This window comes from Emiliania huxleyi (assembly GCF_000372725.1).
Source record: "Emiliania huxleyi CCMP1516 chromosome Unknown EMIHUscaffold_123, whole genome shotgun sequence".
Lineage (NCBI taxonomy): Eukaryota > Haptophyta > Isochrysidales > Noelaerhabdaceae > Emiliania > Emiliania huxleyi.
Genome location: NW_005201360.1, coordinates 64,725 through 88,888, shown reverse-complemented (window position 1 = coordinate 88,888; position 24,164 = coordinate 64,725). Strand labels below are relative to the sequence as shown.

Below are 24,164 nucleotides of genomic sequence, written 5' to 3'. Positions count from 1 at the left end.
TCGGGGGGGGGGGAAGGGGAGGGTGCAGGGAGGGTGCAGGCAAGGGCCAGGCAAGGGCCAGGCAAGGGATCGGCCCGCCGATGGAGGCGCCGCTGACGCGAATGTCGACGAGGTCGACCACGTACGAGGACGAGCCCGAGTACGGCACCCACTCCGCCTTGAGGTCCGGGGGCACCGTTCCTCCGAGCACGAGCGCGCCGACCTCCTCGCTCAGGCAAATCGAAAAGACGTTCGGCGCGCGGGTCTGATCGCGGAGGTAGTCGAAGAGGCAGGGGCCGTAGCCCTGCCCCTGCGACATGCCGGTGATCCCGTCCGCCACCTGCGAGTAGAAGAGCCCCGACTCGTACGTCTGGCAGCCGAACGAGGCGCGCACAGCGCGGTTGCCGAGCTCCGTGCCGAACCAAAACGAGTCGTAGACGAGGTGGCCTCGGATGGAGGAGCCCTCGGTGTACGAGACCGAGTAGGCGCACTTGCCGCCGTCGCAGCTGCGGCACGTCGACATCCCGCGCGGTGGCCGCGAGCACACCACCGGCTCGGACGTCGACGACGCCTTTTCGGAGAAGCGCGCGCCCGAGACGGAGCCGTGCTTGTGAGAGCCGCAGTGCGGGCAGCCCTCGCACGGGAGCGCCGTGAGCGCCGAGCCCGTGTCGACGATCAGGTCGAACTGCCGCGACGGCGAGCCGAGGCAGACGGGCGCCGAAAAGTAGCCAAGCGTGTGCAGGTTGCCCGACATCTGCCACCCCGGAAGCAGGCTCATCCGGCGGCCGCGCCGGAGGGTCTGCTGCGGGTGCCGGGTGACGGGCACGAAGCTGAGCGGCGTCACCGCGTGCGGGTGCGCCGTCAAGTTGGACATAGCCTGTGGGAGCCTTCAAGGTGCCCGGCGCCGTCTACGGCCGTCTACGGCGTTTAATAAAAAGAATTTTCCGAACCCGGCTTCCATCCCCCCCTTGTGTGGTGGCGGCGTGCCGTCCTCCCATCCCTCCCTTGGGTTGTCTGTTTTCTTTCTTTCTTTCTTTATCCCCCCTTGGTTTGTCCGTTTTCTTTCTTTCTTTTTCCTGAGAGAGGGAGAAGCCGCGAGAGCAAGGGACCGGCAGGCGGCGGCGGCGTCGTCGCAGGACGAGGCAGACGTGAGACGAGAGCGACGCGACAGAGGAGGAAGCGACAGGAGGGAGAACGACGAGAGTGGGACGACCGCGAGAGGTGGCATGAAGGTTGCAGCGAAAATCGGCGAGGGACTGCGAAGGGAGTTAGAAAGAGGCGGACGCCCAAGGGTGGGCGACGGCTAGCGCACCACACCCCTCTCCTTAAAATCCCTGTGTGGTGGCGGCGTGCCGTCCTCCCATCCCTCCCTTGGGTTGTCCGTTTTCTTTCTTTCTTTCTTAAACGCTTTTTCCCCTGGGCACACAGGTTCCCACGCTGCTCATGGCGGCGTCGCCGCTGATCGGTCATTCGTTTCGCCGCCCGCTCCCCTTGCGACATGGCGGCGGCCCTTCGCTTTGCGCCGCTCTCACCTGGCAACCCTGTCTGCACGTCTCGCGCGCGCGTGAACAGGGCAAACCACCATAAACTACAGTCTGCAGGGGCTCCAGGCCCCAACCAAATGACGTGTGAGTGTTAGAGTTGTTTGTCCGCTTGCAAGCCCAGCGGTGATCTTCTGGTGATGCTGCGCTGTCGGCTGCGCTTGCCGGATGACTCCCGCACGACGCCAGCAGTCTTCCTGTGTGGTCGGCTGCGTCGCATCCTCGTCGTCGGTGGCTGGTGGCGCTTCGCGCTCTCGCCCCTCGCCCGAGCGCTCCATGCGCGCCGGCTGTTGGCCGAGGCCCCGACGATTTGCGGCGGACGGCCGAGTTTGATTGAGATCGTTCGCGGCTTCAGTCGGCGCTCCGGCACAGGAGACTTACAAGGGTGGATATAAGGACCTAAAAGGATCAGATAAAAGAAATCTACGTAGAAAGGCGAGCGTCGGAGGTCGTTGATGGTCTTACCCAGCATGCGCCGCTGTCTTGCGTCGCTCGTTTTGGCCGCATCTCTTCCTCTGTCCAACATCCTACTCGCCCGCCGCTTGGGATGGTGCGAACAATCCGTACTGAGATCATCATCGATGCATCCATCGGCAGCGTCTGGAAGGTGCGGGTCACGTCCACGCGCCGCTTCCTTGGCAGTCGCACAACTCACCTCTCGCCGCGCATCACCTCTCCCCGCAGCACCTCTCGCCGCGCATCACCTCTCGCCGCGCATCACCAACCGCCGCGCAAGCTTTAGGTAGTCAGCGACCTGCGAACGTGGGGCGAGTGGAACGCGTGGACCAAGTTTGAAGACGTCGATGAGAACCCGGCCGGGACGGATGCGAGGCTTCTCGCGTCCTTCGACGGCGACGGCACCTGGAAAGAATACGCGTGCCAGATTCTGGCCGTGGATCACGACCGCCACTTCCTAAATTGGGCCGGCGGCGTCCCTTGCGGCCTCTTCCACGGCAACCATTGGATCATTTTGACCCCCGAATCGGAGACGAGGACACGTATGGAGCACTATGAGGACTTCACCGGCCTCCTCCCTGCTCTGAATCTCGGGATGCCTTTCGCAAAGGTCGCGAGGAACTACGTGTACATCAACGAGGCAGTCAAGCGAGTCGTCGAGGCCCGCGCCCCAGACTAAGACGCAGCACCCGCTGCCTGTGCTCCAGCCTCCACCTGCTGCGTGCCTGCTGCGTGCTGCTGCTGGCGGCCGCATATGTGTGCAGTATCTCTCAGTCTGTCTGTTCATTGTTGTAGCGGTACACACGTGCTCAAAAAAGAGTGTTGACTACTTCATAATTTTTTCCTTTTTTCAAATCTCTCTCAGTCCCTCCAGCCGCGCGCTCGCGTCGAAGGGCAGCCCGCGCTGCTCTCGTGCTCGCCGCGCCGCCGCGCGCAGCTCCTCAAGGGAGGAGAAGGCGCCCCGCCGCGGGCTCGCCGCGACGATCGTGTTCCAGGGCCGGCGCGCGGGCGAAGGCACGCGGCACGCGCCGCCGGGGAAGGCGGCGCCGTACGCGGCGCAAGCCTCCTCGAGGCGCCGGTCGAGGTCCGCCTTGCCCGAGTGGAAGTTGTGGCAGACAACGCCGTGCGGAGCGAGGCTCGCGCGCACGTCGGCGAGGAAGGCGGCCGAGTAGAACGTCTCTGGGATGCGGTTGCTCCCGTCCGCGATGTCCACGCATACGAGGTCGTATGGCTCCCGCGCCGTCGCCGCCGCCGCCCTCCCGCGGAGCCACGCCGCGGCGTCGTCCACGTGCACAGCCACTCTGCCTATGGCGGAGCGACGCTGCCCGCGACTGGTGCGGCAAAAGCGCCGGGAGGGCTCAGCGCGCGCACGGCGCCGGCGGCCTGGGTCGAGGCCGAACGGTCCCTGCGCCGCCTCGGCGACGGTCGCGTCCAGCTCGACGGCGTCGACGAGTCGCGCCTAGCCAGCGACCCAAGGCAAGGGGCTCGGAACGCGGCTTCGGGAGCGCTGCCAGAGCGCGCGCGGGGGGGGCGGTGCGGCGGCCGCCTCAGGGCAGCAGCGGCCGAGGTAGGAGGGGAGGCTGCCGGCGCCCATACCGAGCACGAGGACCCGCTCGAGGCGCGGCACCTAAGGCGGTGGGCGCGCTGCTCCACCCGCCACGAGGAGGGAAAGGCGCGCTCGAGGCGGCGCACGTCCGCGAGCGCGCTCAGCGCGAGCGCCACCATCGACTTGAGGTACTCGGTCGGCATCGCATACGGCTGCGCGAGGCCGGAGCCGCCGTCGAGCCGCACCTACGCACCGCAGTCCAGCTGCCGCAGTCCGAGCGTCGTTGGGCTGCGTCTGCGTGGCGCGGTGCGTGCTGTACGCTTGCTTGCGTGCGCGTGCGGTGTGTGGATGTGCGCTGGTCTGGCTGCTGGAGCACCTCTCGCCTTGGACTGGACGCTCACGCGCTCCGTATCTCGCCCATATCTCGCCCATATCTCGCCTTGGACTGGACGCTCACGCGCTCGCTCGCGACAAAGACGAGGGAGCGCCAGCCGGAGGCATGCTCGTGCACCTGTTGGACGGGCGGTGGGCGTGTGGCGTGTGGCACGACTCATGTCACGCACGTGTGATGGACGTGTCCAGTGGGGACTTCGACGCGTCCGGTGCTCACCTCGATGCGCGTGGACGGGTCGACGTTGCTCGGCTGGCTGAAGACGGGCCGTCCCGCGAGGCTCTTGGCGGAAGCCCACGAGTCGGCTAGCCGCACGTCGGCGACATCGTCCTCGACGGGGGCTGGCTGCGCAGGAGCAGGCTGCGCGGGAGCAGGCTGCGCAGGAACAGGCTGCGCAGGAGCAGGCTGCGCAGGAGCGGGCGCCTGGTCGCGGGTCCGCTCCTCCGCCTCGGCGAGGAGGCGGAGCCACTCCGCCTTGCCTAGAGCCTTGCCTAGAGCCTTGCCCTCGTCGTCGAGCGCGGCGGCGCAGCAGCGCGGCGCCGCGTGCCTCTGCCCCCCACCCCCGCCTCCGCCTCCGCCTCCGCCTCGCCGCGCCCCGCGCCCCACCCCCTCGCTGCCCTCCGCCTCCGCCTCCGCCTCCGCCTCCGCCTCCGCCTCCGCCTCCGCCTCCGCCTCCGCCTCGCGACCGCGGCCGCCGAATCGGTACAAGTGCACCGGCGTCCCAGCCTGCCCCTCCGGCGTCCACGTCGTCTCCACCACCGCCGTCTCCACCGCCACCTGCGTGGACGCGTCGCGGACGCGTCGGTGGTCGCGTCGCGGGCTGTGTGTCATGGGCGGGCGCCGAAGGCTGGCGAGCGGCGGCGCGCACCGCCCTCGGCGCGGCGGACGCGTCGGCGCGACCGAGCGGTGCGGGGAAGGCGCGGAGCGACGCGACGCACTCGACCTGCGGAGGCGCATGCGCTGACTCAGCTGCGCGGCGTCCTCAGCAGCACGCACCCGCACCCATGACCCTCTCCAGCACGGGCAGGACGACCCGAGGTCGCGCGTTGTGTAAAGGGCGGAGCTCCTTCTTTGAGGGTGTGTCGCCCAGCTGAGGGCGCACACACCTCCGGCGCTGCGCTCAGCCGTCCCCACAGCTCGGAGAGGAGCTGGTCGTCCATGCAGAGGGAGGCGACGTACACCTCGAGGTGCAGAGATGTACATCGGGCGTGCATGCGGGGCGGCGGGGCGGCGGTGTGTCGTGCAGCGTGTGTTCGAAGCATCGCCTGGAATGCGATGGGACACTGCCAAACACGAGATCGTCTCGAGTGTGAGATGATGGCAGGGATGTTCATTACGCAGCTACGGATCTACATGCGTCAGGCCGCACAGGCCGCACTCGAGCATCGAGCCGAGCGTAAACTCGGGCTCGCCCGGCCGCCGCAGCAGCTCAGCCGCCGAGTCGTCGGCCGCCAGCCGGCCCCACGACCTCGTGGCGGCCGCGTGGCGCGTCGGCGAGAGCTCGACGCCGACCGAACGCTCGAGATACGGCAACTCGAGCCACGCCTGCGCCACGAGCGCTCCCGTGCCGGAGCCGAGGTCGGCGAACGAGCAGTGCCGGCCGCCGGAGTCGAGACCAAACGCGGCAAAGAGCTGGCGCGCACCGACGCGTGTCACCTCGCCGTAGGCGGATGAGCCGTGTCCGAGAGGTGGCGCCGCTGCGCCGGCCGGGAGGCCGTGGCGATCCACGAACGCCTCCTCGTCATCGTCGAGCACTGCGTCGAAGCGTCGCCAGTGGCTTGCGAGCAGGCGATCGATATGCGCAGGTGATGGAGCAGTGCGACGTGCATAGGCGACGGTGGAGAAGAGGGGTCCCAGCATCGCTTCCCGCTCCCCCCTGTTTTTGTACTTTTTTCTCTTCCCGACACCAGGGTTCCGCAAGATAGGGGGCCTGTCACCACTTTTCCTCTTTTTTGCCGTTACCTATTGCAGGGCCCTTTTGGCTTTTGGGCGAAACAAGACCAACCTACCTACCTATCTGGGGAGGGGCCAGCCAGTGGCGACACACCCCCTATCCGGGTTGGAGCCGGAACCAGGACGCTATCTATCTAGAGTGAAGAAGAAATTCGCCTCCTCCACGTCTAACGAAATCCACTAGCTTCTACAGAAGCACAACTCACTCTCGCTTGCCCAGCGTGGTGAGTACGCTCTGGACCGCGCTCTTGAACGCCGGGCTCGCCTTGAAGGCGTCCTGGATGGCCCTGTTTACGCTCTGCAGCGTCCCGTACACGGGCGACGGCTTGTACGGCTGCGCCTCGGGAAAGGGGAAGCCGTACCCGATCGCCCAAAACAGGCCAAACACCCCGCCGAGCCCGCCCGTGTTGCCCTCCTCCTTGTCCATCACGTAACCGATCGTGAACTTGGTCACCTCGCCTTGCTCATTGAATGTGATGCTGTGCGCCTGAACCGGAGACTCGACCGACTTGCCGGTCGCCGGCCGCCCCAGCACGGGGCCATCATTCTTCCCGAGGTACTTCACCGAGTACCACACGCGGTTCGGCTTGAACGGGCAGACGCGGAAGTGGTGGTAGTTGGAGCTCAGGCTCGGGAACGCGGTCTTGAGGTCGAACGATTTGAGCGAGTCGATGAAGAGGCCCTTGTCGTACGGGCCGACCACGGGTGCGACGAAGCGGAAGTCCTCGGCGAACCAGTCCGGGTTGCCACCGCTCCCGTCGGCGGTGCCTGCGAGCTGAGCCGCGGTGAACGCCTTTGCGAGGCTGACCAGCTCGTCCGGCGGTATCGGGAAGGTGGAGCTCGCGAGCATCGCCGCCTCGTCAGCCATGCCGCTCTCCGGTTCCGTGCCGAGAGCGGCGGCAAGGTCCGGCCGCAGTGTCGACGAAGCCGCGGCGGCCGGCGCAGTCATGCGCGGGACGCCAGCCCGCAGAGCGTGACTGCAGGCAGTCGAGAGGAGCAGCAGCAGCGCGATAAGAGCCATTGCTGGGCGTGAAGCGCAAGACACCTGTCGAGCGATACGGCCAGGAAGGAATCCACTCCAGCTGTGAACAGAGAGTTCGTAAACACGCGAGTAGGGGGGCTAGATTACACAGGCCAGGAATGCTCCTTTAACGCAAAAAAGAAAGTTCACACAAAAGAATTCATTCGCTGCACACCAACACGTGAGAAGATGCTAAAACTCACTCTCTGCACACCTGTCTCTCTCGGCTTCCTCCTCTCGGCCAGAGGCAGGCTCAGGCTCTAGGGTGATCTCGCTTTGGTGGCTGAAGGACCCGATGCGCGATGGTCCTGTCACATTCGCGTTCCGAGTCGTGGCACGTGGGGGTGAGAGTCGTGATTCTCGCACGCACAAACCAAAACGCACAAGAAAAAGATTGGCTTCTAAAAACGCACGCACACACCGACCGCGTCGAACTCATCGGCGCGGGCTCTCTCGGCCACGGGAGGACCGGCCCCAGCTTCGGCTGAGGGCTGACAAGCTGCCGAGCCCAAATCACTGCGAGACGTGATTTCTTGTTGGTCTTCAAAAATCTCTCTCACTCACACACACGTCCCAACTCCCCAGAAATCCCGAGGAGCCGTGCAGTGCTAGATAATGTTTGAGCTGTATGTATGTATGTAGAAAGATGAACAACAGTCAGGCTCGGACTGGACACCAACGCGGTATGGGTGGACGCGGGACAGATGTCAAGATGAAGAAATTTCGCACAAGAACCACGGCATCCGCGCCGCACCTGGTCTCTCTCGGCTGGCTACTCATGACCTCCGCCTCCGCCCAAGCCGTCGACGCGCGCTGCGCCGACCGCTGCGCAGCCCTATTCGCCGCTGTCTCCGCGTGTGAGCGCGAGCATGCTCCTGCCGCGTGCAAGCAGCCGTTCCAGGCGTGGCGCTCGCACTGCGTGACCAACTCGGCGTGCAATCCCTCTGGCCGGCAGATCGATCCGATCAAGGCGGAGCGGCGGTGCGCCGCGCTCGCCAAACGCGTCGCCGTCTGCGAAGCGAGTATCACCGGCCAGGCGCAGGCGTCTGTGACTGCCGACTGCCGGAAGCAGCGTAGCGACTATCAGAGGCTGTGCAGCAGTGTGGTGGTGCACGGGGAGGAGCCCGACGCGGCGGAGCGTTCGCGCGCCATCACCGAACGGTATCGCGAGGCGGCGGCAAAGCAGCCGCCGCAGCAGCCGCAGCACCGCGGAGGGCAGCTGATCGTACTCCTCGCCGACTGGCTCGCCGGCGGGACAGCGCCAGCGCGCGCGGCTGCCCTAGCGGGCGAGCACCCGGCGGCGGCCATCCTTACCCTCGCGGCGCTGAGTGCGTGCCTCGTGCTGCGAGACGGCTCGCTCGCCGTCGGCGCGCAGCGGCTGATGCAGGCGCACACCATACCACACTTGTGTTGCCCTTCTACTTCTCTGAGCCCAGCCGCACTGAACGTCGCCAGTCCCGCGAGCTTGAATCCCCTTCCGTGCGCTCGAAAGGTTCGCGTCTATGTGCAGGGCATCGTCGTTGGCAGCACCGTGTGTGTCATGGGCGTCGCGGAGGCGCTCGAGCTATCGAGGCGGCGAGGGAGGATGGAGCATGAAGAAGAGCACGTGGAGGGCGCGTCCTCGAGGTGACACACAGTGTAGCGTTTGCATCTCTGTGTGCGTGCCTCTTTTGCCGCGTTGAAGCCCGCGTTGAACAAAATACTATCACCGGGGACAGTGCCCCGCTGAGGGTCCTGCCCGCACGGGAGCGGCTCCAACGCGGCTTGCTATATACATAAGGTGCGTATACTGGGAGCTGTGATATATCTGTCTTCTGTGCCGATCTGTAAAGGGTCCGCCCGCAGGCGCATTTGTGTACCGAGGCGGTGCCCGGTGCCGAACCTGTCGGACCTTAAGACAGCATTGTAGATCCCTGGGCGAGGGTGGTGGCGTCCCCGTCGGGTCAGGGCTGAAGGCGGGGGAGACCAACCCGATACTCTCCGGCGTCCCGGGAGCGTGATTGACACCTCCCCCTGCGCCAACAGCCCCGTTGAGGTAGTTACTGTACTACAGAGTGGGGGGCGGGTTCCGCCGCGGCGTCGGTCCGCGGTCGTCCTCATCCAGAGACTCTGCCGCAGAGATGGCAGATACGACAACAACTCTAACACTCACACGTCATTTGGGGCCTGGAGCCCTGTTCACGCGCGCGCGAGACGTGCAGACAGGGTTGCCAGGTGAGAGCGAATGGCGCGGTTCACGCCTCGCACAACAGAGAGAGAGATGCGCTCTGCATGGTGGGACATAAAGGAGAGCGAGTACTTGGCGCTTGGGCGAGTAGGCCGTGCGGTCAACGCTGCCGCGCGCGACTTTGCGCGCGAGGCGGCGCAGCTTGAGAACGGCGGTGGGCGAGAGGCCGCCGCCGAACGTCTCGTGGAGCAGCAGGTTGAAGTTGTTGCGCTTGACAAAGATCGCGTCGTGGTAGAAACCGCGATGCGCCTTGACGTAGCCGTGGCCGGTCTCTTGTGGGAGAAGGGTTGGCCGGGCTGCCCGCGCGCCTTGCAGCTCATGTTCAGGCGGCGGGCCTTCTCTTCGGTGTTGCCAGAGGCGTAGGAGTGTCTCAGATACGCGTTCCATTCCCGCTGCGGTTCAAGCGCCACACACAGCGAGGAAAAAGAAAGAAAAATTTAAAGGGATGGGGGGAGGACAGGGTCCCCACCTGCACGAGAAGGATTTTGGAATTCTTTGTGCTGCGCCTTCTGATTTCTTTTCGGATTCCTGAAACGAACTCGACGCGTAAGTACGCAGACTGGGACGGACTGGCACACACCCGCGTAAGTAATGACTCGGAGCGCCCGCAGTCTGCCCCTGACCGCGCAGGCTGCCGCCTCGTTTACTTGCCCTGGCCCCTCGTCGCCACTCGACCGAGACCTCCTCGCCGCGGAGTGTGTAATCGGGACCTCGCTGCCCGCCCTGCTGTGCGCGCTGAAGCCGGGCACACCTTGCATGGCGCACCCGCACTTCCACCGCCGTCTTCAGGCGCGCGGCAGCGACAGCGGTAGGGGCTCTGGCCGAGAAGCGAGGGATCGCTCATCCCAATATTGCTTCCCGAGCTACGTTGCGCCAGTCGTGCCTCCTCGTCTTTAGGAGCGGAGGATGGCCGACGCGCGGGAAGCGGCGGAGGACTTTGGGTGGTCAGGCCAGAAGCGGACCCTCGTGGCTCTGTCTCGCCTGGAGGACGAGCTCCAAGAGCGCACGCGGAGGGCCGCGCTGCCAGCGGCGTTGCGAAAGACCAGGTCCGGCGCCGCCATCTGCCAGATGGGCCGGCGGCGTGAGGCGGTCATCGGAACGGGCCTCGACGTCGAGCGAATTGTTGCCGTCGACCGGTGGCGACTGCGGTCAGGTGCAGCCGTGGCAGGAGCCGCCCACAGGCTGCGCCTCGCTGAACAGCCTCGTCTTCGAGGTGGTCCGATGGAGAGAGAGAGTGCTGCCGTTCTCCCGCCCCTCGCACCCTCTTCCAAGCCACTCTCATCATCACAATCCAACCCGTCCCTGTCGCTGGCACCCAAGTGCCGCCGAATGGGTCCGCACTAGAGTGTCAATGTGTTCAAGTGCACAAGAAAACCGCGACTTCGGTGTTCAAAAGACACGAAACTTGTGTGTTGTGAAAAAACGGCGGCCGCTTCCGCCCCTTGGGGCCTTAGGCTCGGCCTGCCCTCGACACTGGCCGAGCGCTGACAATGCCACAAAAATCGGCAGACCAAGTGGCACCGCCCAGCATGCCCCGGCCCAAGGCTGCGTATGTCCGCAAGCAGTGCGTAGCCGCAGGCAGACAGGATGCGCTCCCAAAGGGAGAGGCAGCGCCCGAGGTCGCTCTGTGTGTCACAGGTGGAGGCCTTGTGCCACCAGCTGAGATGCTTGGCGTCTTCCGAGGCTTTGCGAGAAAGTCGCTTCCTCCGCCCGCGAGGCGGCGTGGCAACAAGAGCGCCCTCGACAACTTTGACGTTATCTCTGGCGCTTCCGGGGGTTACATCGCCGCAACAATGTACTGCTACTCGAAACTGGATCCTTCCGTCTTCCTCGACACTGCACGCGCCACTCGGCCCCGGGACATCACCCCCGCAGCGATGCACCACCTCGATCCCGACGTCGAGCACGGGCGGGGACTGTATGGATGGATGCTGACCTTCCCTGCAGCATGCTGTCCTCCTCCCGGAGGCTGCCCGTGGTACGTTCCCACCCTCTGCTGGGCCATCCCGATTGCTGCGTCGATCGGCACGCCCTTTCGTCTCCTCGGCTTTGGAAAGTGCGTCGGACCGGCCTGCTGGCCGTGGGCGGCTGGCGACCCGTCGTGGTGGGTTGAATTCATGTGGTACTTCTTCCTCCGACCCCTCGGCGTCGGGAGGGGCAAATTCACGGCAGCGAGCCAAGAGCAGGCCGCCGATCTCGCGGCGGCGGAAGGGGCGGCAGAATCGGACTACGTGTGGCCTCGTCCACAGGCGCCAATGCCGCTCGGGATTGTCACGATGGCTTCCCTGAGCAACATCCACCCCACCCGCTTCACCGGACCGCTGCTCGTCTGGGCGCTCAAGGCGTGGAATGCGGCGGTCTCCTTGGCTGCAATCTCGGCCACCGCCGATCCGGACGGAACGGGCGTTTCCGATCCTGACACAGAGTGGATCAGCTTCAACACCGAGTTGAGTCTCGAGTCCAACCGCCAAGACTCGCGTCGCATGGGACTAGCCGTTCGTACAGCCCTCAAAGAGCAGTGGGCCCCCGGCCAACCTGGCAATGCTCGCGGCGTCAGCCTCGTCCCTTGGGTCTTTACACCGGCCAACGCCTCGACGGCGTATACGCCCAGCCCTCCGCGTGACAGTGGCACGCCCGACTGCCGCGACCAGAGGATGCGCCTGCCGCCTCTGGCCGGGGAGAGCCTCTGTGGCTGCCTTTGTGGGTGCAAGCGATGCGAGGGTTGTCAGCGCACGACCCTCTTCGACGCCGTCACCGTCCCCGCGCAGAGATTTGTCCTCCCACCGAGGGCGACGCCGTGCGGGCATCTTCCTGGCGCGTCCCGCCTCTCGCCCGAGACCACCATCGCGATGGGCGGCGATGCGGTCGGGGCTCCCGGCGTCCTCTTCCCCGCGTGCTGCGAGTTTTCGGGGTGAAGACGGCGCCGCTGCACGCCGAGACCTGCCTGTTCACCGATGGCGGCGTGTTGGAGAACCTGGCCATCGCTCCCACGGTTGCCAAAGGAGCGCGCCGGATCGCCTCCGTCATGACAAATATGCCGTCCGATCTGTTTGAGCCTACGTGCCTCACGCCACAGGGCCCCCCGCGCCTCCGCGTACTCAAGATTCAGGGGCTGGCGGCTCTCTTTGGCTGTCTACCCAGGATCCCGACGAAGCAGACGTCTCAGCACCGCACTCCTAGCCTCTGGGCTGAGCTCTGCAAGCAATGCGCACGCTTTCTGCCGCGCGTCTGCGCGTTGGGCTGCAAAGATGTTCTCGAAGCCAGCCCCTTTTTCGTCATCAACCAAATCTTTTCCAACGACGTGGGCGACTATGACTGCGCGGCGGCGGCGGCGCTGCTGCCCGGCGTCGACCCGCGTGACTGCCGCCCCTTTGATCACCTGGTCATGCAATTCGAGCACAGAATGGCGCAGGGCCGGGCGATTGCGGGCACGCTGAAGGTGCGCACAGCAACCCATCCGATTCCCCTCGCGGCGACCCACAGCCCGATCCCTGCGCTTCGTAGGGGATCAAGGTGCTCGACAACCCATTCTACGGCACGAGGTCGTCGCAGGACACTGTAGACCTCACAGTGGTCCTGATGGCGGCGCCCACAAAGTGGATGCGCGAGATGAATGCCAACGAGCGGCTCAACCCCGAGGGGATCGACTTATTTGACCCTGAGCAGGGGGTTTTGCCCTACAGAGGCTTCCCGTACCGCCTCCTTCCCTTCCCCATCGCCTCGATGTCCAAGGAGACCATCAATCTTTGTGGGTATATGGGCGACTGGATCGTGGATGACGCTTGGGACCTCTTGCAATCTGCCTTCGAAATCGAGCGCGGGTCTTGAGGGCGAGATATCCGTCGGACGCCACGCAACTCGAAGAGACGTCGAGAAAAGAGGAAACACACATCTCTCTCTCTCTCTCATTCACCGTGAAACACAGCAAACCAATGAAAATTTAACGTGTGTGAACATGTGAGAGTCCATGAGTTGAGCTTATGCAGCGGCACCAATGGCTCGCGACGCCTCCCAGCCGCCCGTCAGCTAAAGGCACAACAAAGCACATGTGCGACATTCACGACAGCAGCAGGGAGCGGCGAGGCGACCCCTCGTTCCAAGCCTCGATGGCCCGCAGCAGCAAAACGGAGGAGCTGTCCTCGGACGCCTCCCAGAACATCATCCCAGCCAGACCAGCCGCCTGGCCAAAGCGAGCCTTGATGGCGATCGAATCGGGGTCGTCGTAGGTGATGAAGGTGGGCTGGCCGCCGAGGTAGCCTTGGAGATACGGCACTTTGGCGATGTCGGACCAGCCGCGAGTCAAGCCAGCGAATCGGTCCGAGGTGATCTCGTCGTACCGCAGGATGCCCGGCTGCTCCTTCCTGTCGGGTGGCTCCCAGTAGGTCCCCGGTCCGGGCGTAGCGCCGAAGCCGAACAGCTCAGTCGTGCCGTGCCACGAGCGGCCGTACGAGGGCATGCCCATAACGAGCTTGGAGGCTGGCACCACGGCGGTCCACTCGGCCACGCCCCACGAGATGTGGAAGTCGGGGTCTCCGGGATAGGCGGGATCGGGGTAGAGAGGCGCGAGGTGGCCAGTGAAGTCGTTCCAATCGCCATTATAATCATAGGTCATCAGGTAGATGCAATCGAGCACGTCGGCGAGCGCCGCCTTGGGCGCGATGCCCGTCACGGCCGGGCTCATCCCCATCGCGATCGACAGCTCCTTGTGCTCCGTCGGGTGCGCCACGTCCAGCGCCGCGCGCAGCATCTGCAGCAGCAACACGTAATTCTCCCAGTCGGCGGGGTCGACGCCGTTGCTATCCAACCCGCAGCAGACCGGGTACTCCCAATCGAGGTCCAGGCCGTCGAAGTCGGTCCGGTCTAGCAACGCGGCGGCCGAGCTGACGAGGGCCTGCCGCTTTACTTGGGTCTTTGCGCACTCGGAGAAGTGCGTCGACTTGGTCCACCCGCCGAGCGAGAGGATGAGGCGCAGCGTGTGGCCGAGGCTGGCTTGCTCCTCGCGCAGGGCGACAAAGGCGGCGATGTTGCCCCGCACCATGCGGCCGGCGGCGGTCTGCGAGAGCTGATAGTCGGCGTACTCATCGATGGATGCGGCCCGGCAGTCGGATGTCACCTCGTAGAATGCGTAGTGCATGTGCGTGAGCTTGTCGACGCGCACGTCACGAGGGTAAAAGCTGCGCCCGTACACAGCCCACTGCGCGTAATACTGCACAACGCGGGGCGGCGAGGGCGGCGAGGGCGGCGAGGGCGGCGAGGGCGGCGAGGGCGGCGAGGGCGGCGGAGGCGGCGCGTAGATTGTGGGTGGCGGCGACAGGGACGGCGAGGGTGGTGGAGGTGAAGGTGGTGGCGGTGCGCCCTCCCCGCCTCCACCGAGGCAGTCCTGGGTGCAGTGAAGGGCGGGGCAGTTGGGAGGATTGTGGTTGCAGTTGATGTCGCACCAAGCGTCGGTGTAGCCAGCATGATAGCCTGTGGACAGACACTGTCCCCCGCCACTTGCCGGCGGATGCGGCGGGGGAGGCGACGGATGCGGCGGGGGAGGCGACGGATGCGGCGGCGGCGACGGTGAGGGTGAGGCTAGGGAGGTGGGCGGCTGTGCTGCCGGTAAGCATTGGGCGCAGGCCGAGCAGCGTGTCCAGTTGCACTTTTTCGACCACTGCTGTGTCTTGGCGTCGCAAAAGGCCTCGCAATGCGGCGGCGGCGATGGTGAGGGTGAGGCTAGGGAGTTGGGCGGCTGTGCTGCCCGTGAGCATTGGGCGCAGCCCGAGCAGCCTGTCCAGTTGCACTTTTTCGACCACTGCTGGGTCTTGGCGTCGCAAAAGGCCTCGCAGACGGGCAGGCTGTCACATTGCGAGCAGCCGAGGCAGCCGTTCCACTTGCACTTGTCCAGCCACCCCTGGGTCTTCATGGCGCAAAATGGCTTGCACTCGGGCGGCAGCTCAGCCGGAGGCTGCATGGTGAGGGGTGGCAGCGGAGGGATCAGCGGAGGTGGTGCAAGGGACGACGGAGTGCACGCCACGCCCCAGTTGCACGCCCCATTGCTGTCAGTGCTGTCGTGGCAGTGCACAGCGCGATCGCACCAAGACGCTCCAGTGAGGTCGCAGCCGCACTCTGGATGCGCGCAGGCGGTGGTGCAGACATCACCTGTGCCTGTTGTCTGGGGTAGCGGCGGTGGGTTCGGCGAGGTGGGCGGTGGATGCGAGGTCGAGACCGAGGGCGGAGGAGGTAATGGAGCCTTGGTCTGAAAGATGCAGCTGTCAAATGGAGTGCCGCCACCGCAGGAGGAGCAGTCGCAGGAGCAGTCGTTCCGAACTGTCCCCGCCGGGTAGTCTGGAAGGTCGATGGCGCACGCTGCCGTCGCTGCACACGCCCCGCACCACTCTTGGCACGAAGCGGCGAAAGACGAGCACGCCTCCATCTCTCCAGAGCACAGCTCCGACGTCGGGCCGCAAGTTGCGCCTTGGCATGCCGCGGTCTCACCGCACTTGATCGGGTAGTCGCAGGATGACTCTGACCAACAAGCACGCCCCGTTGGACAGTCAATGTCGGTGGCGCAAGCGATGCAGTCGCCGCCCTGCCATGGGTTCTCACACCACCCACTTTTTGGCTGCGTGGGTGCCGGCGTCACAGGCATCTCCTTTGGCCCCGGAGAGTCACAGCCAACCCCTCCGGCGTAGCCCGCTGGCTCGATGCTGATGTCGGCGCAGTTCCAAAACGCCTCTGGGTAAGAGTCGGGCCGATTGCCCGTCTGATAGTACCACTGTAGGACGCAGCGCTCGCACGAGATGCCCACCGGCACCTTGAGGGCGATCATGTATGTGTTGCCGAACGCGGCGTCGTCAACGACGTACCGATCACGGTTGGCGTCTGGTGGGGTGCACGCGCCACCGCCATTGCAGCACGATCCGTGAGGAAACGTTGCGGTGAGTGCGGCGGCGGATGGGTCGCTGTGTCCGCCGCTGGAGGGGCACCGGACTGACGCTCTCACTGCCTGATAGTCCGTCACTCGCTCGTAGTCGATCGTGGAGGGGTCGATCTCGAGCACATGCTCGTTGAGTAGCTCCTGCGTGATGGGGACGCTCTTGTCTGGATCGTCCAAGACTGCGAGCCGGAACTCGAACCAGCCTGCGGGGCGGGTGAGCGGCGTGGGTGCAGCAAACGTGGGCAATCGGTGCACTGGGCGTAGAGGTTGGCAGCGCACCTCTGTGATGGGCAGTCAGCTCGATAGTCACCACCATCAAGCCACCGCTGACAAACGTGCCGCGTGGGTCCGTCGGGCCATACCGCGCTCCCGCGTTGAATCCGTTTGCAAGCGTCCCACCACAGAGGTCTCGCGAGTGCGGGCTCGCGTGCGCCGGGTTGAGGCCTCCGGAGTTGAGGCTCTGAGAGTTGCCAAACCCAGGTGCGTAGGAGCCCCCCGTCATTCCGACCCACCGCGTCCAGGCGTCGCCGTCGATGGTGTGGTCGCGCATCTGACGCGGCGCTGGGCATGACATCCGCCCATGTGCTCGGGCGGTAGGGGCGGAGGCCAGTAGGAGCGCGAGACGTCGCAGACACATCTTGTGGTCTTCTGCGGGTGCAAGGGACGTGCGCAAAAAGTTGGCGCTGGCTTACCTTATGAAAAAAGCGCTCGCCTAATTTGGCTGTCGGGGACGCACCTTTGAGAAAGAGAGCAGTAAGCTAGTTTTTCGTACAAGTTGAGGTTTCTGCCTTTTGGCGTTGAGCGCGTGTCCCCATCGTTTGTTGTCTGTCTGTCTGTCTGTCTGTGCATATGCTCTAGTCCCCAAGTGTGGGTGCATAGGTTCCTATGTAGGAAGGTAGGACGTGTGGATTTTTCAGTGTATGTGGCTCTTACGTACCTTCCCGTAGGAGGACTCTGCTGACAGGGTTTGCGATGAATGAGCGACCGAAGGGTTCTCGCAGGTTAGTGTTAGGTATATTGTTGGCAAATCAAGACACAGAGCTCACACAGAATCACAGCGGGAGGAAAGCGGCGAGTCGCAATTCCTGGGGTACCCGCAGTTTTCTTCCGCCCTCACGGCACCCTGGTGTCTCCCTCTGCTGTGGTGGCAAAGAACGCGCCCTCTTTGGGGCAACTGTTGTCAGAGCGGTATTTGCCGGTGCGGGCCGGTCTTTGCCGTAGTCTTTGCCTCCTTCGAGACGCAGGGTGGCGCGAGAAGCAGCGGCCACAATGGGCTGCGGGCACAGCAAATCATATGCACGCGAGTCTGAGTCAGCGCCGGCGCCGACCATTCACCAACGGCTGACGATTGCTGCCGAGGAGAGCGTGAAGCTCATCGACCCTCGCAAATCGAGCGCTGTCCCGCTCCTATTAAGTCTCCAGTCAGAGCCACTCGCCGACGCGATGGTTCGACGCTCGTCCGTCACCCGCAGATCGGCCGTCTCCCCGCCTCCGGTGGAGCGCTCGCCGTACGAGCTCGACGAGCAGGTCACAGCGGACGGCCGACACTGCTGGAGCGCCATCGCACCGAACGGCTTTGAGATCCGCGGCGAGAACTACCTTCGCGACCGGAAGAAGGTCCCGTCCGCGTGCGGCTCGCAGCTCTTGGCTGTGGAGCTCTTTCGAGCAAAGACTTTTTTTGCCAACGTGGCTGGCCGTCCCGGCGCCCCGACCTCGACGCTCCACGAGCGCTGCGAGTCGCCTCTCTCGAGGATCGTGGTGGTCGTGGTCGTCATCCCGACGGGGAAGTGGGTCGTGCACCTCGCCATGTGTGAAAGCCCACCCCCCTCCCCACTCTCCTCACAAAGACCCCGCCCAACCCACACCCTCCCCCTCCTCCAGCCCACCCCCTGCCCCGACGCGCAGGTACTTTGGCGTGCTGGAGACGCTGGAGGAGGAGTCGCCGGCCGCAGCCGCGCTCCTGGAGCGGTTCGCGCACGCAGCCGACGACTTCCGCAACGACCGCTTCAAGCTCATCCCGAGGCTCGTGCGGGCGCCCCTGACGCTGCGTCTCGCATGCCCGTCGCGTCCCGCCATCACGGCCAAGGGTGGCCGGGGCGTGCCGCAGCGCTACTTTTCTACGCCAGAGTACGTGGAGGTCGACATGGACATCAGCAAGGAGGCCATCGCCAACCGCGTGCTCGGGTTGGTGCGGCCGGTCTCCAAGCTGATTGTGGCGGACCTCGCCTTTGTGCTAGAGGGGCAGCGGCAAGAGGAGCTGCCGGAGGTGGTGCTCGGCGCGGCGCGGCTGTACAACCTCGACCTGTCCGAGGCCGCCGTGCCGCTGCTGGAGGAGGCGTAGCGGGGGGCGGGGCTGCGCGTCGGCGGGGCGCGTCACACACAAAGGGTCGCCAGCGCTCGAGACGCGGGGAGGAGAGTGGCCCACCGGAGAGCGGTCCGGAGAGAGAGATGTGCGGGGAGCTGCCCGCACTGGCGCACTGCCACACAGCAGACGCGAGACCACTTGAGAGAGGGACAAACGACAAGACCTCGTGCGCTCGTGGGTCGTGTCGCCGCTCGTGTCATACGGCTCTACGTTATACGCGCTACCGGGTCGCGAGTGGTCTCTCAATCCTGCCCTGGGCGCTGGGGACCTGGGGATAAAAAAAGGATTCGCATTTGATTTGATGTAGTGTGTGTTTTTCACAACAGGAGTTGTTTCACCAGCCTAGCAGCTCTGTTAATGGTACAAGTCAACACTGCATGTGATAGCTGATAGTTGTTGCATGCGGCGAGGGCGGACGACCCATCAACTGCGGCAGTCGAACTGGGCATCCCCAACGGGCAACGGCAACGCTGCGCGGACAAACCCGGACGCGGACCGGACTGGCTAAAATGCGGAGGAGCCCACGGGCCGTCGGAGTACGGAGAGACTCGCAGGAGCGTGCCGTAGCATCGTACGCCACGCGACCCTTGTCCCCTGCCGGGAGCCGCAACTACATGGTGTGACCTCTACCTGCTCCTATGCGCGCTGAGGGCGCAGCTCCTGCGCGGCGCCTCCCCCGCTGCTCCGACACCACGGCACTCAAGACATGCTCCCTGACACCTATGACGCGCGATCCGCGCGGCGCACGCCGCCGCGCGGCTACGGCGGCTCGGGGGGGATGAAGTAGTCGTCCGCAAAGAGCGTGTCGAAGGCGGCAGCGTTCCCCGCCCCCTTCTCCGCCGCCACCGGCTCCCCGGCAGCCTGCTGGTTGCGCGCCTCCGCCTCTGCGAGTGGATCGACAACGTCGCCGCCGTCGGCGTCGCCGCCGTCGAAGAGGGCGTCGACGAGCGTGGCGCGCTCCTCCTCCTCCCGCTCCGCCGCCGCCGCGCCGCTCGCCTCCCTCTTCCGTTCCCGCTCCTGCGACGGCGGACGTGCGGCGCGGGTCTAGGCACGGGTCTAGGCGCGAGTGGTTTGCCTCTGGGAGGCGGCGCGTGTGCGTGTGTGAGCGAGGGCCGGTGCGGAGGACGGCTGTGTGCGTGTCGGGGAGGGGCCGGTGGCTGCAGCCTCGACGGGGAGGGGGAGGGGGAGGGGGGAGAGGGCAGGGGTGGCACCCGTGAGTCGACTTTGTCTCCACCTGCTGCGGTCCGCCGCACCCCTTTGGCCTCAGGACAACCCCATCGCCGTCCCTCTCCTGGCGGGAGGAGCATCCGGAGAGCGTGTCGGCGGACCGTGTCGGCGGAGGGAGGGGAGAGGAGGGGTGCGGGATTGGTGGAAGTGGGCGCGGTGCGTGAGAGGTGTGTGAGGAGAGGGAAGGGAGGGTGCCTCGGAGGTGTTTCGGAAGGCCTTCCCACTGTCGAAGGTGTCTCGTTCGTGTCTCAGAGGTGTCTCAGAGGTGTCTCGGAAGCGTCCCAATTTCGGAGGTGTCGGACGTGTCTCGGCTGTAGAAGGAACAGACCTTTTCGAGGATCTCCAGGTTCTCATAGTCGACGTAGTTGATGCAGTTGACGGGACAGCACTCGATTGCCTCCGCGATCACCTGGCGGGGCGGGGAGGGGCGAGTAGCGCGGTGAGGAGAGATCGCCGGCGCACGCACGCCTTGCGACGCTCGCGCTCACCTCCGGGTCGTCTCTAATATAATATAATATATAATATGATATAATACGCTCGCGCTCGCCTCCGGGTCGTCTCCGCCCTGCAGAAAGGCGCGCGCCCGCCCAGCCTCCTCCTCCATGAAGAAGGTGTTTCGCGCCACGCCGGCGCAATAGGTGCAGCCGATGCAGTCCACCTCGTCTACGTACACGAATCGAAGCTGCACCAGGTCGCCGTCCTCGTCGCGATGCACTTTGAGGTGCGAGGAGACGGACTGGTCGTGCTCGGCGGCGTCCGCCGCCTCCTCGGCGCTGCCAAAGAGCGCGCCCATCAGCCGCGCGTTGGACTCGGCGTCCTCTCTGCTCACCATCTGCACGCGCCTCGAGCGCCGCCGCCCAGGCCGCCTCCCTCCGAGGCCGCCTCCGCCGCGAAGCCGGGGCCCCGGTCGGCGGCAGGTCACCGCCGCGATACAGCGCAGGAGCAGCGCGAGCAGAAGCAAGCGCGACCGCGGCCACATGACGTGCGCCCGCACAAGCGGGAGCCAATTTAGGCCTGGCGCAGTCGGAGGGTTGCTCTAACTGTGGAGGTGGTGGTGTGGTGTCTTGTCGCTCTCCCCGCGCCGCATCTTTGCGTGATGAAGAGAATTTCCCTTCCTACACGACTCGCCGTCCCCCCCTCGCGGTTTGGTTCGCCCGGACGGCCTTTGTTAGCCCGGACGGCCTTCTAGGGATAAAGATATCTCGCCGAGAAAGAAAAACATGCTTCCGACGCCGAGGACTTGATCGGCCGACGATCAGCAAAGCCCTCCTCTGCCCGCCATATATGCGGAGCTCAGCAGCTGCCCCGGCGCGCGCCATTGGCCGATCGCAGCTGGCGCGGAGAGGGTTCAGCACCCAGCCCAAGCACAAGGACGTCATTAAAAAGGCGTATGCCGCCGGCAAGGCGCCGCCGCCTGCCGTCTACCCCGACACAAAGGTCATCTGTGCGGGCATCACGGGTAAGACGGGCGCCTTCCACGTCAAGGGGGGGATCGACTACGGCTCCAATTATGTGCGACGCGTCCCGCGAAGCCCGAGCGACGCCCAACTTCTCTGCCCCCACGCACGCTCTCTTCCGCATCGCAAATCCCACGTGACGTATGCTCCGGGGGTGGGGCGGCTGTCGCTCCGCGTGCGTGGCCAAGCCCCAGCGCTCTCGGCGCCCACTCGATCGCCATCCCGCACCGGACAGGTCGGCGGCACGCACCCCAAGAAGGGCGGCACGAAGACAGACATGGACGCGCAGGGCTTTGAGCTGCCACTCTACACTACGATGGCAGAGGCCAAGAAGGAGACCGACTGCGATGCCGCAGTCCTCTTCGTGCGCTCCACGCCTCCCCCCTTCCCCCGCCGGGCGGCACCTCCCCGCACGACGCCCTCCCCCCTCCCGCCGCTGCCACCCACGCCCCTCTCCTGCTGCCCTCCTCTCCCTCCTCCTCTCCCTCCTCCTCTCCCTCCACCCGGTAGGTGCCTCCGCCCGGTGCGAAGGGCGCCATCATGGAGGCCATCGCGGCCGAGATCCCGCTGGTAGTCTGCATCACGGAGGGCGTGCCGCAGCATGACATGGTTCAGGTGAAGCGCGTCACGCCTCTCCAATCCTTCCGAGACATCGCCGAGACATCGCCGAGACATGCCGAGACATGCCGAGACATGCCGAGACATGCCGAGACATCGCCGAGTCACTCGTGAGACACCGCCGAGAAGCCTCCGGGATACGTCCGAGACACAGCCGAGACACCCCCGCGTCATGACGTGGTTCAGCGTGCCGCGCTCCGCAGCTGCATCGCCGCGCTCTTTCCCAGACCGCCCCCACCTCGCCTCGTCGCGCCCCTTCTGCGCAGGTAAAAAAAGCGCTGATGAGCCAGACGAAGACGCGGCTGATCGGGCCCAACTGCCCGGGCGCCACCTCGCGACGAGGGAGGCGGCGCGCCCCTCCGCCCCCTCCTCCCACCCCCGCCACCCGTGCCGCACAGGCATCATCAACCCGCAAGACGCCGCCGGAGGCTCGTGCAAGATTGGCATCATGCCCGGCTACATCCACAAGAAGGGGAAGATCGGGATCGTCTCGCGCTCGGGCACGCTGACGTACGAGGCGCGCGCCGCCCCGCGCCTCTCCCCGCCTCGCGCTGCGAGTAGCGCCGCGCGCCTCCTGCCTCGCTCCCGCGGGAGGGAGGGGGGGAGGGGGGGAAGGCATCGCCCCATGCCCCGCCAGCGCAAGAGGCCCCGCCAGCAGAGAGTCTGTCCGTCACCTTCCCCCTCCCCCCTCCCGACCCCACCTCGCCTGACCGGCCCCGTCACCTCGCCTCAGGCGGTGCACCAGACGACGGCGCTCCACGACGAGGTCGACCTCACCGAGGGGCTCGGCCAGTCGATGGTCATCGGCATCGGCGGCGACCCATTCAACGGAACAAACTTCCTCGACGCGCTCGAGTGCGCCACGCGGCTGATTAATAATCACGAATTAATAACCACAAACTTCCTCGATGCGCTCGAGTTACGCCACGCGGCGCCGAGCAGTGCGCGACGGCTCGCCCGAGGCGCTCATCCCGGCCTGCCGTGCTCCCGCAGGTACTTTTACGCCGACCCGGAGACGGAGGGCATCATCATGATCGGTGCGCGCGGAGATGCAGCGAGATGTAGCGAGATGTAGCGCGAGACGTAGCGCCGCGTCAGACTGCGAGCAGACTCCTTCCGTGGCTTGGAGAGGGCGGGCGGGAGACGCTCCCGCACCCGTGCCTCTGGCGAGCAGGCGAGATCGGAGGCGACGCGGAGGAGCAGGCGGCGGCGTTCATTCAGGAGGCGAACATGACGAACTTCAAGCCCGTCGTCAACTTCATCGCCGGCGCGTGTCTGCCGCCCCCGCCCCCGTCCCCCGTCCCCCGCCGCCTCGAGTCTTTCGACCGCCGTCCTTTTGGCCTCGATAGGCACCACGGCGCCGCCCGGCCGCCGGATGGGCCACGCGGGAGCGATCACGGCGGGCAACGCGGGCACGGCGAAGGGAAAGATCAAAGCGCTGACTCAGGCTGGCTGCAGGGTCTCCAAGTCGCCGGCCAGGCGGGGCCCGCGTGGTTGCGTCGCGTCTGCCAAGGATGGGTCAGACGGTGCTGGTGTGGCAGTAGGTTGGGCCACGTCATGGCACAGTTCTACCAGGAGAAAAAGGGGAACGGGAAGGTCTACCTCGACCCGGCGATGGTCTGGACCGTTGAGGATGCCGACAAGCTGTAGAGCGCGGGCTGTCGCGAGGACGGCACTAGAGGCGCGAGACCCTTGCCTCCCGCCCGCCGCCGCCGCCGCCGCTAGCCAGCCAGCCAGCCGCAATCCGCCGTCGCCGCTCCGGGTGCGCGTGTGCAGCCGTTCGCGCCAGCGGTGGGCGGCCACGTGCGTTTGGAGGGGGACGGCGGCGTGCGTAGGGATGGAGTCTCGGGCTTGGAGAGGGCATATGGGGCGCGCTTGCGTGAGGGGGCGAAGGGACTAAGGGCCTGCGGCCGGCGGAGGGGAGCGATCACACATGTCTTGCTTGGGACTTGGCTCGTGTCCTGTCCCTGTTCCTGGGGACGCGAGTTGTGCGTGAGAGCGCCGCGGGTTGGCGCGGCGGGCTTCTTTCACCGTGTGGCGTCCTCCGATCGCGAGGCCTGTCGTACACATTTGGCGGTGGAACGATCGCCCTATATACACGGGTGAACGGGACACGGCTTTTCAGAGACGAGCGCGACAACCAAATCCAAAAAATCGACCGCCCGCGCGACGGCGACGGGCGACGGGCGACGGCCGACGCGCAAAAGCGCATGCACACTTGCAGATGCGACCACAGGAGAAAAGTAGAGGTGGGGAGAGAGCGAGCGCTGACCTCCTCCGCCTCTCCGCTGCGTGTGTGTGATCGCCGCGCGCCGCCACCGCCCCGCCGCCCGGCCCGGGGGCAGTCCCGGAGTAAGGCCCGTCGTTAGTCCTCGCCCAAGTCTGCGCACAAATCGGTCGGAATGGCCTGAAAAACCACCTCTGAAAAAATTATGCCGAAAACCTAAAGTTTCACGGGAAGGGG

General features: G+C 65.6%; 9 protein-coding genes across 9 annotated transcripts in view; 5 read left to right on the top strand and 4 right to left on the bottom strand.

Moving 5' to 3' along the window:
* Positions 1-853, bottom strand: part of EMIHUDRAFT_466986 (hypothetical protein) — a gene marked incomplete at its 5' end in the record, with an annotated part of 2,833 nt that extends 1,980 nt beyond the window's left edge. Inside the window, one exon of the mRNA XM_005789991.1 lies at positions 126-853. Within this exon, the coding sequence (XP_005790048.1) occupies positions 126-853 (728 nt within the window). The remainder of the gene's footprint in view (positions 1-125) is intronic.
* A 1,214-nt stretch (positions 854-2,067) lies between these two features.
* Positions 2,068-2,655, top strand: EMIHUDRAFT_225166 (hypothetical protein; the record flags this gene model as incomplete). The annotated part of the gene is made up of 2 exons (XM_005789990.1): positions 2,068-2,127; positions 2,263-2,655. 2 exons carry the CDS (start codon positions 2,068-2,070, stop codon positions 2,653-2,655), a joined length of 453 nt encoding a protein of 150 aa, XP_005790047.1.
* Positions 2,656-6,068: 3,413 nt separating this feature from the next.
* EMIHUDRAFT_225164 (hypothetical protein) lies at positions 6,069-6,887 on the bottom strand (the record flags this gene model as incomplete). The annotated part of the gene is made up of 1 exon (XM_005789989.1): positions 6,069-6,887. The coding sequence occupies one exon, from the start codon at positions 6,885-6,887 to the stop codon at positions 6,069-6,071; it is 819 nt and encodes a 272-aa protein (XP_005790046.1).
* Positions 6,888-7,664: 777 nt separating this feature from the next.
* Positions 7,665-8,594, top strand: EMIHUDRAFT_361999 (hypothetical protein; the record flags this gene model as incomplete). The annotated part of the gene is made up of 1 exon (XM_005789988.1): positions 7,665-8,594. A coding segment is annotated over one exon (853 nt), but the record flags the coding sequence as incomplete, so codon positions are not given.
* A 3,554-nt stretch (positions 8,595-12,148) lies between these two features.
* On the top strand, positions 12,149-12,942 carry EMIHUDRAFT_225161 (hypothetical protein; the record flags this gene model as incomplete). The annotated part of the gene is made up of 2 exons (XM_005789987.1): positions 12,149-12,553; positions 12,619-12,942. The coding sequence occupies 2 exons, from the start codon at positions 12,149-12,151 to the stop codon at positions 12,940-12,942; spliced, it is 729 nt and encodes a 242-aa protein (XP_005790044.1).
* A 229-nt stretch (positions 12,943-13,171) lies between these two features.
* On the bottom strand, positions 13,172-16,607 carry EMIHUDRAFT_225160 (hypothetical protein; the record flags this gene model as incomplete). Its single annotated transcript, XM_005789986.1, has 4 exons — positions 13,172-14,288; positions 14,757-15,220; positions 15,323-16,236; positions 16,313-16,607. 4 exons carry the CDS (start codon positions 16,605-16,607, stop codon positions 13,172-13,174), a joined length of 2,790 nt encoding a protein of 929 aa, XP_005790043.1.
* Positions 16,608-17,302: 695 nt separating this feature from the next.
* On the top strand, positions 17,303-18,374 carry EMIHUDRAFT_225159 (hypothetical protein; the record flags this gene model as incomplete). The annotated part of the gene is made up of 2 exons (XM_005789985.1): positions 17,303-17,841; positions 17,939-18,374. The coding sequence occupies 2 exons, from the start codon at positions 17,303-17,305 to the stop codon at positions 18,372-18,374; spliced, it is 975 nt and encodes a 324-aa protein (XP_005790042.1).
* A 1,579-nt stretch (positions 18,375-19,953) lies between these two features.
* EMIHUDRAFT_58471 (hypothetical protein) lies at positions 19,954-20,328 on the bottom strand (the record flags this gene model as incomplete). Its single annotated transcript, XM_005789984.1, has 2 exons — positions 19,954-20,022; positions 20,161-20,328. Coding segments are annotated over 2 exons (237 nt in total), but the record flags the coding sequence as incomplete, so codon positions are not given.
* Positions 20,329-20,863: 535 nt separating this feature from the next.
* On the top strand, positions 20,864-24,039 carry EMIHUDRAFT_417649 (alpha subunit of succinate-CoA ligase). Its single transcript, XM_005789983.1, has 11 exons — positions 20,864-21,137; positions 21,318-21,446; positions 21,593-21,697; positions 21,967-22,087; positions 22,129-22,210; positions 22,356-22,365; positions 22,434-22,555; positions 22,694-22,737; positions 22,872-22,973; positions 23,050-23,179; positions 23,245-24,039. Exons 1-11 carry the CDS (start codon positions 20,910-20,912, stop codon positions 23,348-23,350), a joined length of 1,179 nt encoding a protein of 392 aa, XP_005790040.1. The 5' UTR covers positions 20,864-20,909; the 3' UTR covers positions 23,351-24,039.
* Positions 24,040-24,164: the final 125 nt, after the last annotated feature.

Excerpts from the sequence above, each read along its gene's own strand:
- EMIHUDRAFT_417649 (XM_005789983.1), top strand. The coding sequence starts at position 20,910 with ATGCGGAGCTCAGCAGCTGCCCCGGCGCGCGCCATTGGCCGATCGCAG. Across the intron at positions 21,138-21,317 it reads TCGACTACGGCTCCAATTAT|GTCGGCGGCACGCACCCCAA; the intron begins GTGCGACGCGTC and ends CGCACCGGACAG. Across the intron at positions 23,180-23,244 it reads GTCTCCAAGTCGCCGGCCAG|GTTGGGCCACGTCATGGCAC; the intron begins GCGGGGCCCGCG and ends GTGTGGCAGTAG.